The sequence below is a fragment of the Phyllopteryx taeniolatus genome, chromosome 10 (assembly GCF_024500385.1).
Source record: "Phyllopteryx taeniolatus isolate TA_2022b chromosome 10, UOR_Ptae_1.2, whole genome shotgun sequence".
In the NCBI taxonomy this organism is placed as follows: Eukaryota; Metazoa; Chordata; class Actinopteri; order Syngnathiformes; family Syngnathidae; genus Phyllopteryx; species Phyllopteryx taeniolatus.
In genome coordinates, this window is record NC_084511.1 from 15793964 (window position 1) to 15812007 (window position 18044).

At 41.3% G+C, this 18044-nt stretch overlaps 1 protein-coding gene across 2 annotated transcripts in view; it reads left to right on the plus strand.

The window, feature by feature from the left end:
* The window catches only part of fam193b (family with sequence similarity 193 member B), a 37096-nt gene extending 19069 nt beyond the window's left edge, over positions 1-18027 (plus strand). The window contains exons 8-14 of one of the 2 annotated variants that reach the window (XM_061788528.1): positions 3344-3562; positions 6767-7178; positions 7271-7451; positions 7553-7786; positions 10305-11304; positions 11416-11491; positions 15496-18027. In XM_061788528.1, the coding sequence (XP_061644512.1) occupies positions 3344-3562; positions 6767-7178; positions 7271-7451; positions 7553-7786; positions 10305-11304; positions 11416-11491; positions 15496-15592 (2219 nt within the window). In that variant the 3' untranslated portion in view covers positions 15593-18027. Of the gene's footprint in view, positions 1-3343; positions 3563-6766; positions 7179-7270; positions 7452-7552; positions 7787-10304; positions 11329-11415; positions 11492-15495 lie in introns of both variants that reach the window. The other variant, XM_061788526.1, reaches the window with a different exon arrangement.
* Positions 18028-18044: the final 17 nt, after the last annotated feature.

An 18044-nucleotide genomic window follows, 5' to 3' on the forward strand; every position in this document is an offset into this window, starting at 1 on the left:
ACAGTTAAACCGTAACAGTACAATGATTACACTGGGTTACAAAACATTTTTTTGCAAGTTGTCTGTTTTTTCAACTGATTGAGGACAATTTTGCTGCGCTGAATCTGCAAATGACATCTTTCTCTTGTTCACGTCAGGTTTTTATGCCAAGTTGTTTAGTTTACAAATATTACAAACTTTGCTTACTGTAAATTGAATAGTTGACATTGATAAAAGTAATTATCTGTAAATTGAATGTTACGTCATCACTGTTCAAAATTCAGGCCATGAACCTCCGTTTATTTGAACCCCCTCAGCCAAAAAACTTGGCCATAGTTTAAAAAGTTGACCTGACCTGAGCAAAACCAATGTGATATTTGGATTCAGCACATAAAAACTGTCCTAAATCCATCCATCCATCCATTTTCTACACCGCTTATCCTCACTTAGGTCGCTGGCGCGCTGGAGCCTATCCCAGTTTACTGCGGGCAGGAGGCAGGGTACGCCCTGAACTGGTTGCCAGCCAATCGCAGGGCACATATAAACAAACAGCCATTCGTAGTCGCAGTCATACCTACGCACAATTTAGAGTCTTCAATTAACCTACCGTGCATGTTTTTGGGATGTGGGAGGAAACCATAGTACCCGGAGAAAACCCACGCAGGCACAGGGAGAACATGCAAACGCCACACAGCCGAGGTTGGATTTGAACCCGGGTCCTCAGAACTGTGAGGCAGATGTGCCAGTAGTACCAGTAAGTATAAAAGGAAGAGTTCATTTCAGGCAGGTCTCTTCCGTTCTCGATCCCCTTCACTTTTTTGAACACAACATTACATGACAGAAATAATGGGTGCTAACTTACTGTAATTAATTATTTTTAATTAAATGACTTCACCCACACCGAAACTTTAGCGCATGATTTGACAGAACGGCGGCATGTTTACGTCAAACCGTTCGTGGTACCGCTAGCTTGCTTGGCTACATAACGTTTTTGTTGCCTGCTTGCGAGCCGTATCGTATTAAAAGTACGTGAACATACCTTAAGCATAAAATGCTAAAGATCAACTGATACCGATAAGGTCGATAAAATCGGTCTAGTCTAGTAATAACTGTATCCAATCAATGTGTAGCTGAAACCAATTACACTGGCATGGAAACAGAAATTCAGAACATTGAAAGAGATTCTCCATTTGATAAAAAATACTTTTTACAAATGAATTATTAATTTATCACACAGTCAATAAAGGACAATTAGTCAAATGCCAATTCCGAATGTGGCGGCATGTTGGACGACTGGTTAGAGCGTCAGCCTCACAGTTCTGAGGACCGGGGTTCAATCCCCAGCCCCGCCTGTGTGGAGTTTGCATGTTCTTCCCGTGCCTGCGTGGGTTTTCTCCAGGTACTCCGGTTTCCTCCCACATCCCAAAAACATGCATTAATTGGAGACTCTAAATTGCCTGTTGGTGTAACTGTGAGTGTGGATGGTTGTTTGTTTGTATGTGCCCTGCGATTGGCTGGCAACCAGTTTAGGGTGTACCCCGCCTCCTGCCCGATGATAGCTGTGATAGGCTACAGCACGCCCGCGACCCTGGTGAGGAGAAGCGGCTCAGAAAATGGACGCATGGACAATTCCGAATGTAAGGCCAAACAACCCTGATTTGTATCAGCAATAATACCTACACAACCTTCATAAATACTCTCTTACATATGCATACATTTGGATTCATGCATTGTTCTCTGAGAAAAGGCAAATGTCAAGGTACTGCCACATCTCGTAATGTTCATTAAGGTGTAAGAATAAACAATTCTGGAGCCACACTAAAATATATACATTGGCCCACGTCTCACTCCCACAGTTTTGTGGAAATCATTTAAAGTCTTTTATTTGCTCCTGGTGACATATCCTGCTTGGCAGAGGAAGAACATTTACATAACAATTGAATAGGACAAAAGAGCAGGACTTAAGCAAAATATATCAAGTGAAAAAAGGACACTATCTTTAAGTCATCTCCATCTCGTCATATTGTAACTGTGCTCAAATTTTTTTTATTGAGTTAAAACATTTTGATTATTGGCGGAATTATTTCCAGCTACTTAAAATTGTATTCAGGAGCGAGCAAACCTCCACCAAGGCCTGACCGTTTCAATATCGATTAGCATATAAATGCCTCCTGCATTTCCCTGAATTTTGTAATTAGGATTCATTCACCTGGTAAAAGTGCTTTTATAGTCAATTCTTCAATATGCGTAACACATACAGAGGGTTGAAATTACGGAACTCAAGGGCCCGCGATGATACAAAGACAATACAAATAATATCAATATGAAAAGCTACATAAAACTATGGTATATACAGTATACAAAGTATTAATTTAATGTGCAGTATCAAAGATCAGGTGACGTGTGGAACATAGTCAAGGTCAGAGAACTCAGGCAAATAAGACATAAATTAGATGACAAACCCCCAAAGCTGCTAAAGTGGCTGATGCGACCCTGACTCGTGTGTGTGTGTGTGTGTGTGTGTGTGTGTGTGTGTGTGTGTGTGTGTGTGTGTGCATGCGTGCGTGTATGTGGGGCGTCAGAGTTCAGGTGGGCAGAGGACAGAAGAGGTAGAGGGGGCAGAGTGGGTAGAGAGTTCAGATTCCTGCCCGCCTGATGAATAAAACTGTCTTTGAGTTGGCTCGTCCTGGCCCGCAGACTCTGCAGTCTCCTACCTGACGGCAGCAGACTGAAGAGGCTGTGTGATTGATGGGTGGCATCCCCTGCTATGTGGAGGGCTTTGCGGGTGAGGTGGGTGCTGTAAATGTCCTGCAGGGAGGGAAGAGAGGTTCCGATGATCTTCTCAGCTGCCCTCACTATGCGATGGAGAATCTTGCGAGAGGATGCGGTGCAGGCTCCGTACCACACAGTGATGCAGTTGGTCAGGATGCGCTCTATGGTCCCTCTGTAGAACGAGCACATGAAAATAGAGACGCTGGTGAGCTTTCTGGGCCAGTCATGAGGTGTTGCTGGTCCAGGAGAGGTTCTCAGTGATGTGGACTCCCAGGAACTTTGCAACGCTACCGGACGGTAGTCATTGAGGCAGGAGGGAGACGACTTCTTCGGGACCGGGATGATGGTGGTGGCTTTGAAGCACGTGGGGACAACACTGATTCAAGGAGCTGTTAAAGATGTCCGTGAAGACATCATTCCTGAGAAATAAGAGATTAGATTAAAAAAAAAAATTTAAAAAACATTTGCACACATCTGCATTTGCCCTCAAATTAAATAGGTTCTTTGTACCACACAGTTTTGTGTATTCCTGCTAACATGCCTGGGTGAAGTTACGTTTATAACCCCAACAGTCTGTGTTGTCCACATGCAGGTATAACAACAGCATCAGTTTGTCATGAGAAAAGAGGACTCCACGAAGCACCTGGTAAATCTGCTAAAACGTCGGTAGCCAAAGTGTGCCCCTACAGTCACCCGCTAACTCAGAATTCCAGTGGCTCTTCTGCTGGGACCCCTCTCTCTACCTCAGCTGACCTGTGCAAGACCACTCCCAAGCATTTCAAGAACGTGTGCCGTCGACCAACACCACCAGGTGTGTAATGCTTCTTTTGAATTGTACATTGGGATCCAGTGTAAAATCGCCCTTGACTGACTTTCAATCCAAGTCTGTCAAATTATCACATAAGAGTCAAATCTCAAAAGTTGCATGTCCTCTGAAGTTATAAGATTCAGGATTTGAACAATATTTTTGGAGAAAAAGTGGCACAGACTTGATCAGAATATTGCAGGAGACAGTAGTCTACCTCACAAAACACAGTCCAGCTATCATCAGAGGATTTTACTTTACGTTTTGCTTTTTCTTTGGCATTTTCTTATTCCAAAAGAAAATTTACTGCACATTGGAACTCATGTGAATTTAGCAGACTTGCATTCAAAGTGTTAAGGCTGGAGCCTCACAATGCACCTGAGAGAGTTTTGTTGTTTTTACACTGACTTACAGTTGGAGGAAAAATATCTAAACTATTTGGAATTTTGTTAATTTCTGCATTAATTAGTCATCAAATGTAGTATGATCTTCATCTAAATCACAAGAATAAACAAACAGTCTGTTTAAACTAATACCACACAAACAATGATACATTTTTATATTTTTATTGAAAATGTAAACATTCACAGAACATGGAAGAAAAATTAAGTGAACCCTTGGATTTAATAACTGGTTGACCCTCCTTCGGCAGCAATAACCTCAACCCAACGTTTCTTGTAGCTGCATATTAGACGTGCACAGCGATCAGGATGAATTTTTGACCATTCCTCTCTATAAAAGTGTTGCAGTTCAACAAGATTCCTGAGCTGTCTGGTGTGAATCACTCTCGAGGTCATGCCACAGCATCTCAATAGGGTTGAGGTCAGGGCCACTCCAGAAAACATTTTCTTTTCTGAAGCCATTCTGTTGTTGATTTGCTTCTTTGTTTTGATCATTGTCCTGTGGCAGCACTCATCCTCTTTTGAGCTTCAACTGTTGGACAGATGACCTCAACTTCTTCTGCAAAATATCTTGACAAACTTGTGAATTAATTTTTCCATTGATGTAAGCAAGCTGTCGATGCTCCCTCCAACATGCTTCACAGTGAGGATAATGTTTTGATGTTGGTGTACTGTGCCATTTTTCCGCAACAGAGGGTGTTGTGTGTTCCTCCCAACCAATTCAACTTTGATTTCATTTGTCCACAGAATATTAGGCTTTACACGATCAGGATTTTTGGGGCCGATCACCAATCAGCAAGTTGGCAAAAAAAACGATAACCGATCACTGACCCGGATCACTGTACCTTCAAAATTATTCTCTAGCATTTTAGACAAAAGTTAAAACATCAATGACTTCTAGGGGGCATTCAAGGATTGGCCACTGACATAAGTTTAGGTCAAATCAACATTTCAACATGACAGAAATAATGGGTGCTAACTTACTGTAATAAAATTACTTTAACAAATACTGTTAATGACATGCTTATTCTAACTTTCTCACTGTCTTGACTATATGGACAGGTGTTGTCTAGAGTTTGCGTCTGCTTGACTTTTCCTTTGTTTTATTTTGTTTTTTTCCCACGCTGCGTTGCTTGAACGCGGCATGCTCCTCTCCTTGTCTACATTCTTCAGGTGCCCGATCAAATTAGTTGTGTTGAAGCATTTAGATGACGTTCCCCATGACGTACTTCAGTTGTGCACAGACTGCAAATAACTTACGTGTTGTTTGTCTGAGACACCGCAAAATAGTCCCACACCAATGACGTGTTTTTTCAGGGTTAGGGTTTTATATTCGGAAATTAACTCCAAGCCCGCTCTCTACACTAAGGAACATTTGGAAACTCAGAGCGTTGTTGGAGTGTGCCGTTAGCACCACACTCTGGGAGTGACGGAGCCCCGCCGCTCTAACTGAAGAGAAAGAGCGGTCAGGCATGACAAGATGTTTACAGGCACAACTGACTCATTCAATATGGCGGATGCACTGACGTATCCCTGCCAATGGCCAACACGCTTGTTCGTAAATTAATAGAAAATGGAGTGTGCTCTACCTCCCTGAACACTGGACTCTCAGAGCGCAGTGAGAGCGTTAGATTGAATTTCCAAATGTGCCCTATGTTAGCATCTTAGCAAGCTGCTGTTGTGATCACGAGGGCTCTGCATGCCGTCCGGGTGCTGCTGGATAAAAGTGCTGGAGCGGAGCATTGAATGGACTGCTTGTATAAGTGTGGTCAAATCTGAGATTTTAGATCCAGTCCAATCCGATACTTTTATTTTATTAAATTTTTTAATTCCCTGGCAGCTGACCGATTTCTGAGCTCAAAGATCGGTTTGGGACACCCATATTATTTATGAAGTTGGCAGAAACAACAATGCCAATTTTTCATAAAAGGATCCCTATAGAGCACGGGTGGGCAAACCTTTGTGCTCAAGGGACACCTTTTATTTATTTATTTATTTTAAACGGGCAGGTCATTTGTAGATGAAAAAAATAAAAAAGCTGTGTATGTAAAATATACAAATGAGTTCATTTTAACAATCAAATGTTTTAATTTTATTGTTTGAAATTAAATAAATTATTTTAATACAATAAATAAATGCAATTGTTAAATGTATATGTAAAATTGTTTGTTTTTATGTTTTTATCCAGCCATCTATTTTCCGTACCGCTTATCCTCACTAGGGTCGCGGGTGTGCTGGAGCCAATCCCAGCTGACTCTGGGCGAGAGGCGGGGTACACCCTGAACTGGTCACCAGCCAATCGCAGGGCACATTTACGTAAACAACCATTCCCACTCACACCCACACCTACGGACAATTTAGAGTCGCCAGTTAACCTAGCACACATGTTTTTGGGATGTGGGAGGAAACCGGAGTGCCCGGAGAAAACCTGGCAGGCACGGGGAGAACATGCAAACTCCACACAGGCGAGGCCGGATTTGAACCAGAGTCCTCAGAACCTTTCACCGTGCCGCCTAATGTTTTTATTTACAATTTTAAAAAATGAACCAATTATTGAAAAAGATAAATTGATTAAAAAAATTAATTGGAACATTTTTAATAACCACTTTTATTATAGCACTGTTGTGCTATATGTGCTCAGTGGGCCAGAAAGAACTGACTGGGCCGAATGTGGCCCACGCGCCATAGTTTGCCTATGTGGCCCACACGCCATAGTTTGCCTACGTCTGCTTTAGAGTAATTAAACAATATAAAATATGATTATAAGATGGTTTTGCTTTAATTGTGACATGGTACATGATTCTTCCAGGTGAAGCCTTCCATGCCAGCGACCATCATCAACACACAGACTTGTCAGTACCCCCCAATAGTCCCACGGGCCTGTCTTCCCAGCATTCCTCCCTCTTGCCCCCAAAGCCGAGTTCGGGACAACACAACCACGTAACCTCGTCATCTGCCACTGGTGTCGCAGGCCATACCCCCTTCACCCCTCTGGTACCAAACCTCCATGGGCCCACAGCTAAAAGGGCTTCTCCCAGTCCAGACAGCCCAACATTAGTTCACAAGCCCAGTCCGTGCAAAAACTCCCACATTCCTGCTGTGAATACACAACACGGCAAATCGGGCCCATCAGTGGCAGGTTGTAACCACCCTTGTAATGCGCACAGTACGGGAATGGTGGCCTCTACAAATGTGGGCAGCTTGTCAACTGGGGCCTGCAGGTCAGTACCTATGAAGTAACCATGGAACTTGATAAAGATGATTGATTGGTGACTACAATGTTCTCCTAAAATGATTTTGATCTTTTTTGCAGGGACCAAGCATGTAAAGGGCACAAGATGACTAATGGGACAATGTGTGAGAAACTAGAGTTAGAGGAAGTGGAGGATGAAGACAGCAGCTCTGAGAGGAGCTCTTGTGCCTCCTCTTCCACTAACCAGAAGGATGGGAAGTACTGTGACTGCTGTTATTGCGAGTTCTTTGGACACAATGCGGTACAATTTGCCAACCTCTGTTTAGAATAGGGGTTTTGGATTATTTTGCAAATTCTCACTAATTGTGAAAAGCTTATTTTGAAATATTCATTTGTGCACAGCCCCCAGCCGCTCCAACCAGTCGGAACTATACTGAGATCCGAGAGAAGCTCCGATCGCGACTCACCCGACGCAAGGAGGAGCTGCCTCAGCGCCAGGACTCGGAATTGACAGGGTCCGGTGCTATTGACAACCGGGATGTGGATGAATTGCTGGACTTCATCAACAGTTCTCAGCCCAAACCTGTAAACAGTGCCAAAGCGGCCAAAAGGGCTCGGCACAAACAAAAGAAGAAGGTATGCTATCGATAAAATTTGGTTTTGAGTTCATTTTCTAATACTCGATGTAATTCATTCATTGAAATGTGTTCAGTTTTGCAATCATTCACAAAAGTTAAAACAGTGGAACCTCGAATACAATCGTTCAGTGATGGTGGTTGACTTCAAAGTTGTTCACATTTCAAAACGTGTAAATCAGCTCAAGGCATTTTTACATAACTACAAGTATGAGAAGTTGTCAATATAATGAAAATTATTAAGTTCAACCAAAATAATAATAATTTTTTTTTTTTACCCAACTTGACCTTTCATGACCCTGATAGTAATGAAGGGGTAACAGGAAGAGTGAGTTTTCAGAGCGATACTGTCAGCATTTGATATGCGTCACTAGAATTGATGTTTCATTTGAACACATTGAGCTGTGTGTTATTTCGGCGGTATGCACCATTTAAGAAACTGCTACTCCACGTTGTTAGTATTGTTTTGAGCGCAGTAATAATGTCCCATTCTTTGGGAGGCTTCGCTGGTCAATTACTTGCTCGTTTGTAGCCACGATGCTTTTGGCTTCATGCTATATACATTAGCATGTGCGCAGTAAGATTTATTTGTGTATGTGATAGTTGCTTAGATAATTTATTCATCCCATGTGGGAACTTAAATTATTAATGATCCCCTTCCATCACTGTTAATTTTTATCACTTTTTGATGTCCTTTTTTGGGTTTGCATGTTGAATTGGTTGGAAATGCCTAAAATGTCCTTTTTCAAGCTAGTCAAGTTGGTCTGTTCCACTTTGCATTTGAGCTGGTCGGATTTCTCATATTTATGCAACATGTAAATGAGCTTTGCTCTGATTGGATTGCTCATCTTCCCCAATTCTCATTTTCATAACAGCATCACATCCGTCAATGCAACTTTCAAACTCTCGTCTCTCGCAAGAGTTTGATTACGGGCTTATTTGTACACACTGAATGTGCATTGCCTTCATTTTTGCCACATTGATATCCTCCTTCCACCTTAAGGGTTGTAGGCATGCTCGGGGCAGGCGACGAAGCGCTGTGCGCCACCACAGCCAGCATGACAAGTCAGCCCGGCTGGTTCCTTGGAATTTATTTTATTATAATTTTTTAAAATCTCTTCCTAGTTTTACTCCTTTCCCAGCCACTGCCCCTCGACGCTTGCGGCGCACAGCAGGACGCCCGTCCCCAGTTACTGTCATTGTGAAGCACAATTCACCAAGCTGAAATGGGATGTGGATGAAATTAAAAAGGGGGGGATATTTTGAGCTCATCATCTGCGCCCATTGATTTGAATTGAACCTGCCGAGATGATAATCACTGGCGACAATGAATGCAAGCTTTTCTATTTCATCAGCCACTGTTACGTCGTAGATTATGAATATAGTTAAGTATTGTTCTAAAACATAACATGTATACTTTATAGACTGTATTTTTATGGCTCGGCAGCAGCTGAGACTCGCTCGCTTAAAACCCAGAAATGCCATGTCGCCGTTCAGTTGAGTTGAGTCGGTGGGTACCAAACACGAAGTGGGTAGGTACTTGAATATTAATTGACAAAACTACGTCACAATGTCAGAGATTTCAAATCCACCCATTTTGCAAACATTATGCCGTTCATTGACATTTGTATACAATTGACAAACCGCACAGATTCAGAACTTAAACCATGTCACATACTCATTTTGACATATGTTATGCATTAAACATCCATCCATTTTCAACACCGCTTATCCTGGTTAGGGTTGCGGGGTGCTGGAGCCTATCCCAGCTGACTTCAGGTGAAAGGCAAACTACACTCTGAACTGGTCGCCAGTCAGTCGCAGGGCACATATAGACACGGACAACCATTCATACTCACATTCACACTGTCACTGAGTGGGAACTGAGCCCACGCTGCCCGCACCAAAGTCAGGTGAGTGCACCACTACACCATCAGTGACTCATGCATTAAACCGTGGGAAAAAAAAGATTCTGGTGGAAGGGGACCTTTAATTACTTGCATCGCACGAATTGGACCAACTAGCCTTTAGACATTTTCTATATCGCTAAAAGTTCCAAATCCGATTCTACGGGTATCACACTTTTCTCTTTTTCTATCAGCGGTATCATTCTATGGTTACATCGTTGAAAAAGACTAAGAAAAATGTAAACACTGTGCTAAAGTCCCATGAGATTTGCTTACGTCAGGTATGTTTGACCTTGACGTTTGGTTTGATTTTGTATTCATTTTTTGGGGGGGGTTCAACTCAGACTTATACCACTTTTGGGGTGCTCAATCTTAGAGGAATACTTTCTCTGAATATAACTAAGAAATGTCTTCATGTATTATGTTTTTGACAAACAAAGCCAATGTTCTAAATGCTAGATGTCGTTATAAATGCAGATAATAATGGTTTCACTTACTTTCAATTGAACACAAAATAAGCATGCTAATGATTTTGATGAACTTGTGGTAATAATTTCAGGACTGATCTTCAGTGTTAAAGATGATGATTTACCTTCATCATGTCCATTTTAGGAAAAAGCTCTGCAGGGCAACGTGAGTGCTGCAAGCAATGATCCCCTCTCCAATCCATCAGAGTGCATAGACGAGCCCACGCCTGACACTGCAGAGACTTCACGGTTATTGGATTGGCCCCAGCTGGAACTTGAGCGGGTCAACAGTTTTCTCACCAGTCGGTTGGAAGAGATAAAAAACACCATCAAAGACTCGATCCGGGCCTCGTTTAGCATGTACGATCTAAATCTGGACGTCAACGATTTCCCGAAAAAGGCGGCCACGCTGGAGGGCAACCATTTACTGTCCCATCTGAACAGGTCCTCTGACTTGCAGCAGATAGACCTCGACTTGGCCCCCCTTTCGCTGGGAACCTTTAAGAACCATCTGGACCTGGTCAATGGATGGGAGGACACAAATGCTTCCCCAAATACCACCACAGCCACTGGGATCACGGGCGTGTCCAAAGATGTCCAACGCTTGAACACTACGCCAAGTGTCTCCAAGCTCACTAGAGTCCACTCCCCGGAAAAATGCACTTCCTCCGGATCTGACAGTTTGCCACACGTACCGGCCCAAGTTACAGCAAAATCAAAGGAGGACTTCTCAGATTCTAAGAACAGCACTGTTGGGAATGGCAGCACAAAGTCAAAGAAGAGTAAAAAGCAGCAACAGCAAAAACAGGAGCAATCGTTTTCAGAGCACAATTCCAAAGTCACCGAGTCAAGGGTAGCTGAAATAATCTGTAATGGCTCAAAAGCTTCACTCAAACAGCTTCAGCAAGCAGCGGACACCCAGAAAAACGGCCTGAAGAAAGCTGAGGAGAGCAGATCATCCAGAAATGCTGCAGCCAATGGAGCGAACATTGCCCTCTCAAATGCACACAAGGTTAAAGGTGACACAGAAATGCGAACAAGGCGATGTGAGCAGGATTCCGAAAGCAAGGCTCATCCCGCGATTCCGGCAAACGGGCAGCATCAGACGCAATCTAAGGGGAAAAATAAGAAGAACAAGAACAAGGGTGAAAAATCCACTAGTGCTATTGGTGCGGGAGAATCTTGATATTTATGTCTATGTATATATTTTGTGCATGCTTTTTGTAATTTCTATTTTTTTCCTATTTATTCTTTAGATGATGTATTTCTTCCGAAAGATGTAGATCCAACACAAATGGATGAAATTGATCGGGAAGTGGAATACTTTAAAAGGTAAAGAGCACGTCAGCAAATCCCAATGCATTGAAACCGTCAAAACTGACCACAATTCATTCTCTGACTTTCGTGGACATCCAATTTGGCACAATTTTAATGCAACTTTACCTATTGAGATCAGTTGTATTTGAAAACAGATGTAACATGTCATCCTTAAAATGCTCACCCCATTTGTTTTGCGGGGGAGTCACTCTTAACACGTCAAACACCACAGTCAAGATTATCTTTGAGACATCCGATAATTGGGCCTTTGCTGGCTTTGATCAGAAGAGAGGAAAAATGCAAATCAAATTCTGCTCGTTTATCCCGTGTGTACCCCACTTAAACTGAAGTCTTAGAGTTGGTCACATCAACGGCATGTCATGGATTCTGATGGTTGATTCTACATCCAAGGCTTTCCAGAAATTGTGGTTCAGGGTCCGAAATATTTAAAAAAGAAATTGTACAGCATTTATTGCAATACAAAATTATCTTTGCATAGCAGTTGCTGAGATTTGTGTAGCAATTTTTAAAAAACGCTGTTTTGGGCAATAATATGAATTAGTTCCACTAAGTAAGTACTAAATCACAAATTTTATGCTTTTCTACCCAAATTTTTAAAACACTTTACTCCATATGTAGAGGCATATTTTAACCTACTGAACAAGTAATATTTTTCAATTTTTGCCTTGTGGGAAAGCAGAAATCCTATTGTAGCAACCTTGCACATTGTTCATGAGTCTGTGGTTTCCGATTGTCCGGGGGGTCGTGAAGGTAACAGGATGCATGTACAGGAAGCAAGGGAGATGGACCTTGGGGAAAAGGACAGTTGGCTACCACGCTAGTTCATGTTCTTAACCCTCTTCCTCCCTTGGCGATAACCATACGGTTCTATGGAGGCGATGATAAGTGACTTATAATGCCTTGAGGCAAGGTTATTATAGTAAATGAAAATTAATGAAATAACTAAAACTTAAAAAACATTTTAGTTAACATAAAAGTTTTTTTTAAATGATGACTAACTGAAACTACATTTTATGTTTACAAAGCTAACTAAAACTAACTATAATTATAGCAAAAATGTGCTTAGTTTTCGTCTGTCAATTGATTTTATACGCGAGCTTTTGAGGTTGACTTTACATGTATTTATTACAGTACGGCCATACGGAACAAGGAAGGTCGAACAGTCGTTTGGGTATTGGGAATTGTTTTACTGTGTGTCGCCTAGAAATTACGTCATTGGTTGTTTGTTTCTATGTGCCCTGCGATTGGCTGGCGACCAGTTTAGGGTGTACCCCGCCTCTTGCCCGAAGATAGCTGGGATAGGCTCCATTAGCCCGCGACCCTAGTGATGATAAGCGGTAAAGAAAATGGATGGATGGATGGTTAGCATCCAATAAAAAGGCACTGGTTCACATTTTGGGGACTGTTATACAGTACCTGTATTTGATTTGTTAGTAAGTTAATAAAAGAAAATGTTAAACGGTATTTTCTGTTGATTTTTTTTTTGTGTTGTTTTGGGTTTTTTTTTTTATCTCATAACAAATACTCTGTATAAAAAAACTAAAACTAATACTGAAACATGTAAAAACTAAACTAAAATTAAGCATTTTAAAAAAAAATAAAAGATAACAAACCTGCTCGAAAAACTATTTTAAAATGAATTTGAAAAAAAAAAAGTCAAAACGAAATTAAAAAAAATTACTATAATGGAAAATCCCAAACTATTTTAACCCTGGTTGACTCAAGGAGAGCTGAAGCGGAAGCGGGGGGGGGCGTGATAAAATAGCGTGCACTAAGCATTCACCATTGGTCATACCAGGAAAGCAGGGAGGTTGAGCGACTGTTCAATGTGAACGTGACATCTTTTTTAACAATATAGTTTTTATTTCATCGACTTCATGTAAGAAATTTGTGCTCAGTGTTACGAACAAAACGAGTCGGTGTTCAGTGATTTCCCTAACATTTGTCAGCTCTGCTTTTGTCCAATCAGGGATTGCCTAGATGTTTACCTCCTGCCTGCAATGCAGTTTTAATTTTTCTTATTAATCCACGCTCTTTTTCTTGAGTTACGAGAACTGTTCAATCTTTGTTTTGAGAGCTGCTGACTGCTTATAAAAAGGTTTTATTCACTGTAAACTTTAAAAACACGCATCGCAAATTGAGGAATGCGTCGCCAAAGAGCTCATTTTGCTTTGCATTTTACGATATGATACCAGATATTTCGGACCCTGTGGTTATACTCAACCTGTGCAACTTAAAGTGGCACTAAACAGGAAGAAATATCATGTAAATTCAACACACCACAGAGAAGAGTAATTTGAACAAGCCTGTCAAACTTGAATGAATAAAAAGTAAATCGCTAAGTATATAAAATCAGGCTTCAAAACTTGAATAATAAGGGCCACCTCTTAGCTCCCAGACACTAAGCATGTCGAATAGATGAGACAAAATGAATCAAACATACTGATTGGGTGACAGCTTATATGATGTAAAATCATGTTAGGAGGCTCAACTTCAAAATTGAATGGTTATTGTGGACTATAATCATAAAAATACCCACACAAGTCAATTTACCGTCGTTGTTGGTGACAATGTCACAGCCGAACACGGAACCTGACGACAGCGGAGCAGTAGGAGGAAGCCCAGGTAGTTAGACAGTTTGCACTGCCCCATTCACTGACATCAAGTTACCCACGAAGCAATGTTGTCTCTGGTGAAAGTTTACAAAACTATCCGTCGTAAAATGCACACTGCAGAGTCGGGTGGTGCTGTTGATGTTCAGGTCACCATCTGTGTGTCTTTAAAAAGCCATCGCTTTTATTATTTCATTTTCTAGGAGCTTAAATAACATCACCGAGCTGTTCTGTACATTGACGCATCCAGCGAAGACGCATTTTTGAGGTGTCGCCAATAGTTAGATTGCTAACTGCATGCTGGAGTGGTAAATGGGCCTCGTTATATAAGCACAGCTAACTCACAACTGAGCAGCATAGCCAAACGAAACATTACTTTGTACTTATATAGTGGGGGAGGGAACTCACACTAGAAAGTATACGCTCCAGCCCTATTTTAGCCCCGGCAGATTTAGTCAAACAGTGAAAAAGATGCTTAAGCTACTGTATATCTAAAAAATTCATCACTCTATGTCTTTGCATATATGTTTTCAGCACTTCAAACATTCATCTTCTGTACCGCTTATCCTCACTAGGGTCGCGGGCGTGCTGGAGCCAATCCCAGTTGACTCTGGGTAAGAGGCGGGGTACACCCTGAACTGGTCGCCAGCCAATCATATGGCACATATAAACATCCATTCACACTCACATTCATACCTACGGGCAATTTAGAGTTTTCAATTAACCTACCATGCATGTTTTTGCGATGTGGGAGGAAACCAGAGTACCCAGAGAAAACCCATGCAGGCAAGGGAAGAACATGCAAACTCCAAACAGGCGAGGCCGAATTTGAACCCGGGTCTTCAGAACTGTGAGGCAGACCTGCTAACCAGTCGTTCACCGTGCTGGCCACTTCAAACATATTTCATGTATTCAGAAACAAAACACTATCAGTTTAGTGCCACGTCAAGAAGTACGGTGACCGAGTGGTTAGCACATCTGTGTTCGGGACTCATGGGTTTCAAATGCGGGCTTCGGCCTCCCCGTGCCTGTGTGGGTTTTCTCTGGGTACTCCGATTTTCTCCGTCATTTCAAAGGTATGCACGATAGGTTAAGTGATGACTCTCAATTGTTCGTAGGTTTGAATGTAAGTAGGAACAGTTGTTTGTGCCCTACGATTGACTCACGACCTGTTCAGGGTGTACTCCACCTCTCGCCCAAAGTCAGCTGGGATAGGCCCCACCATACCCGTGACACTGGTGAGGATAAGCGGTTACAGAGAATGGATGGAAGAAGCGTTCAACTTTGGAGGTTACGCTGTACTTTGAGTTTAATAATGTAATGTAAAAGTTCCCATGTTGTTTCCCTCTGCCTCTCCTCCTCATCTAATTGTTGTCATCTTTCTAGGTTCTGTCTTGATTCGGCAAAACAAACCCGCCAGAAGGTCGCTGTGAATTGGTCCAACTTCAGCCTCAAAAAAGTTCCCTCCAATGCAGCTCAATAGCTGACAAGAGCCAGGAAATAAAACTACACACCACAAACTCTTTCAATAGAGCTGTGCTTGGCCTGAGACCTTCTCTCATTCCGTTTTCTTCTTGTTGAGTAGAGGGAACTTATTCACAATATCGCACTCATTCAAAAGACTGACATTCAACCGGTGGCTCGTCAGCCAGGGATCAATATTAAGGACAGCTCTACTTTGTTGTTTTTTTGTTTTGTTTTTTTGCTGTTATGGCAATGTTCACCAAGTTACAGGTCCTAAATGGCAAAACTAGTGTGTTTGTCCACTGCATCCATGTTATGGAATATGTAGTATGTAAACATTTACCTTACATTAAATAAATGTTTTTATCAGAAATTTGACATTTTAACAGTGTTAAACTTCTGGACTTCTATTCTGGTGCTCCCCCATGATGTTACACACCAGCTTTTACATTCAGCATGTTTGACAAATGTCAATGTTTACTCACAAGCAGAACACAATATACACCATGTGCAGAATTATTAGGCAAGACTCATTTTTAAGGATTTTTATTAAATCACCAACCACTACTTTAGATTAATCCAAAATATTAATAAACCTCAAACAAGAATATGTAAGTAGCTGAAACTCACTTTTATATTTATTTGTTTAAGTGAGAACTATCAACAAACACCTTAAAACTTTCCAGAAGAAACTGATATTATATATTGCCAAAATGATTCGCTCACCTGCCTTCAAATTTAAGTGACATCCCATTCCTAATCAATCCATAGGGTTCAATATGACGTTGGACCACCCTTTGCAGCTATAACAGCCTCAACTCTTCTCAGAAGGGTCCACAAGGTTTAGGAATGCGTTTATGGGATATTTGACCAATCTTCCAGAAGCGCTTTTGTGCCCGCATCAATCTCTCTTCCATGTCTTTATGGACATTGCCCATTCCAGTATCCCACCTCCACTTTGGTGGCATCTTTTGAGTCAAAGTGGACCTCTGTTCCCGTTAGTGATCCGGCCACAGGTCATTTCAGTCCATAAAACCTTTGAGAAATCTGTCTTCAGATATTTCTTGGCCCAGTCTAGACGCTTCAGCTTGTGTCTCTTGTTCAGTGGTGGTCTTTTTTCAGCTTTTCTTGCCTTGACCTTGTCTATGAACACTTAACATCTTGTACTTCAATGTATTCCAGGTAGGTTGCAGTTCTGAATTATGACAGAACTTGAAGATAATGGGTTCCTGGTAGCTTTAAGCTTGATTCTTCTCAAATCCTTGGCAGTTAATTTGCATCTTTTTCTCTTGCATCTTTCTTGCGACCCTGTTGACTATTCACAACAAAACATTTGATGGTTCTGCAATCACACCCCAATATCTGAAGATATTTCAAGAGTGCTGCATCACTGAAACTTCTGATAATTTTTTTACTTTTCTGAGTCAGTTAAATCTCTTTTTTGGCCCATTTTGCCTAAAGAGTATAAGCTGCCTAATTAATATGCACACCTTTATACAGGGTGTTGATTTTCTAAGGCCACACCCACACATTACACAGCACCTGCTATGCTTAAGGCTATTAAGCATTCAGGTGTAGCCAGCTGGGAGCTAAGAAATATGCCCTAAAAGTGATGATATGGTTCAAATACTCACTTGTCTAATAATTCTACACATGGTGTGTTTGGTGACTTTCTCCAGGTGAAATGGGCATTGAAAAAGATGCACTATGGGAAAAATATACTGTTGTATTAGTTTGAAATAATATTAAGCAAATCCATTTACATACACAAACACTTTGTAAGATTTGTTTGCACCCCAACACGTATGAAGGTTATTAATAAAGTGCCCTTGCATTATGTGTTAGAGAAAATGTGGTCAAAATGTATTGCCTCAACGTCATTACTTGTTGCCCAAAACTGTCTTTTATAGATGTTAGCCAGAATAGTTCAATAATCCAAACATTAGCCCTTTACATCAGAGGCAAGGATTATTTTATCGTTTGAATCTCAACTCAATTCATTTTGATGCTTGGACATATAAGGTAGTTATTTTGGGCCCTTTTGAGCCTTTGACGTGTTACAAGAGCTTATGTTTGAGTGAAACATGTTCAACCAATCATAAAACTTTTTTTGTTTCGTGTTGGACTTCTAAGGTTTGATCATTTTTTAAGGAAAATCTTAATAGCTTCCGAAAAACAGCTGCATCAATAGCCAAGTTTTAGCTGATGGTTATCATTGGGATAGATAAATTCTATCTTCATTCGGTCATTTTGTTTCCGTACAGACAACTCTGATGCTCTCCCGGTTTCATTCAATTAGAGAAGAGTATCTTAATAGTTTGAATGTAGATTTATACAATTCCAATGATAGCTAAGTGTATGCTGGCTGGTTTTGTTTGGGGGAAAAAAAAGTTTTGATACTGTGAAAAATCTTTCTTTCCGGAAGATTAAAATGATGCGGTTTTGGCAAAAGTACTTAATGTGTGGCGTAT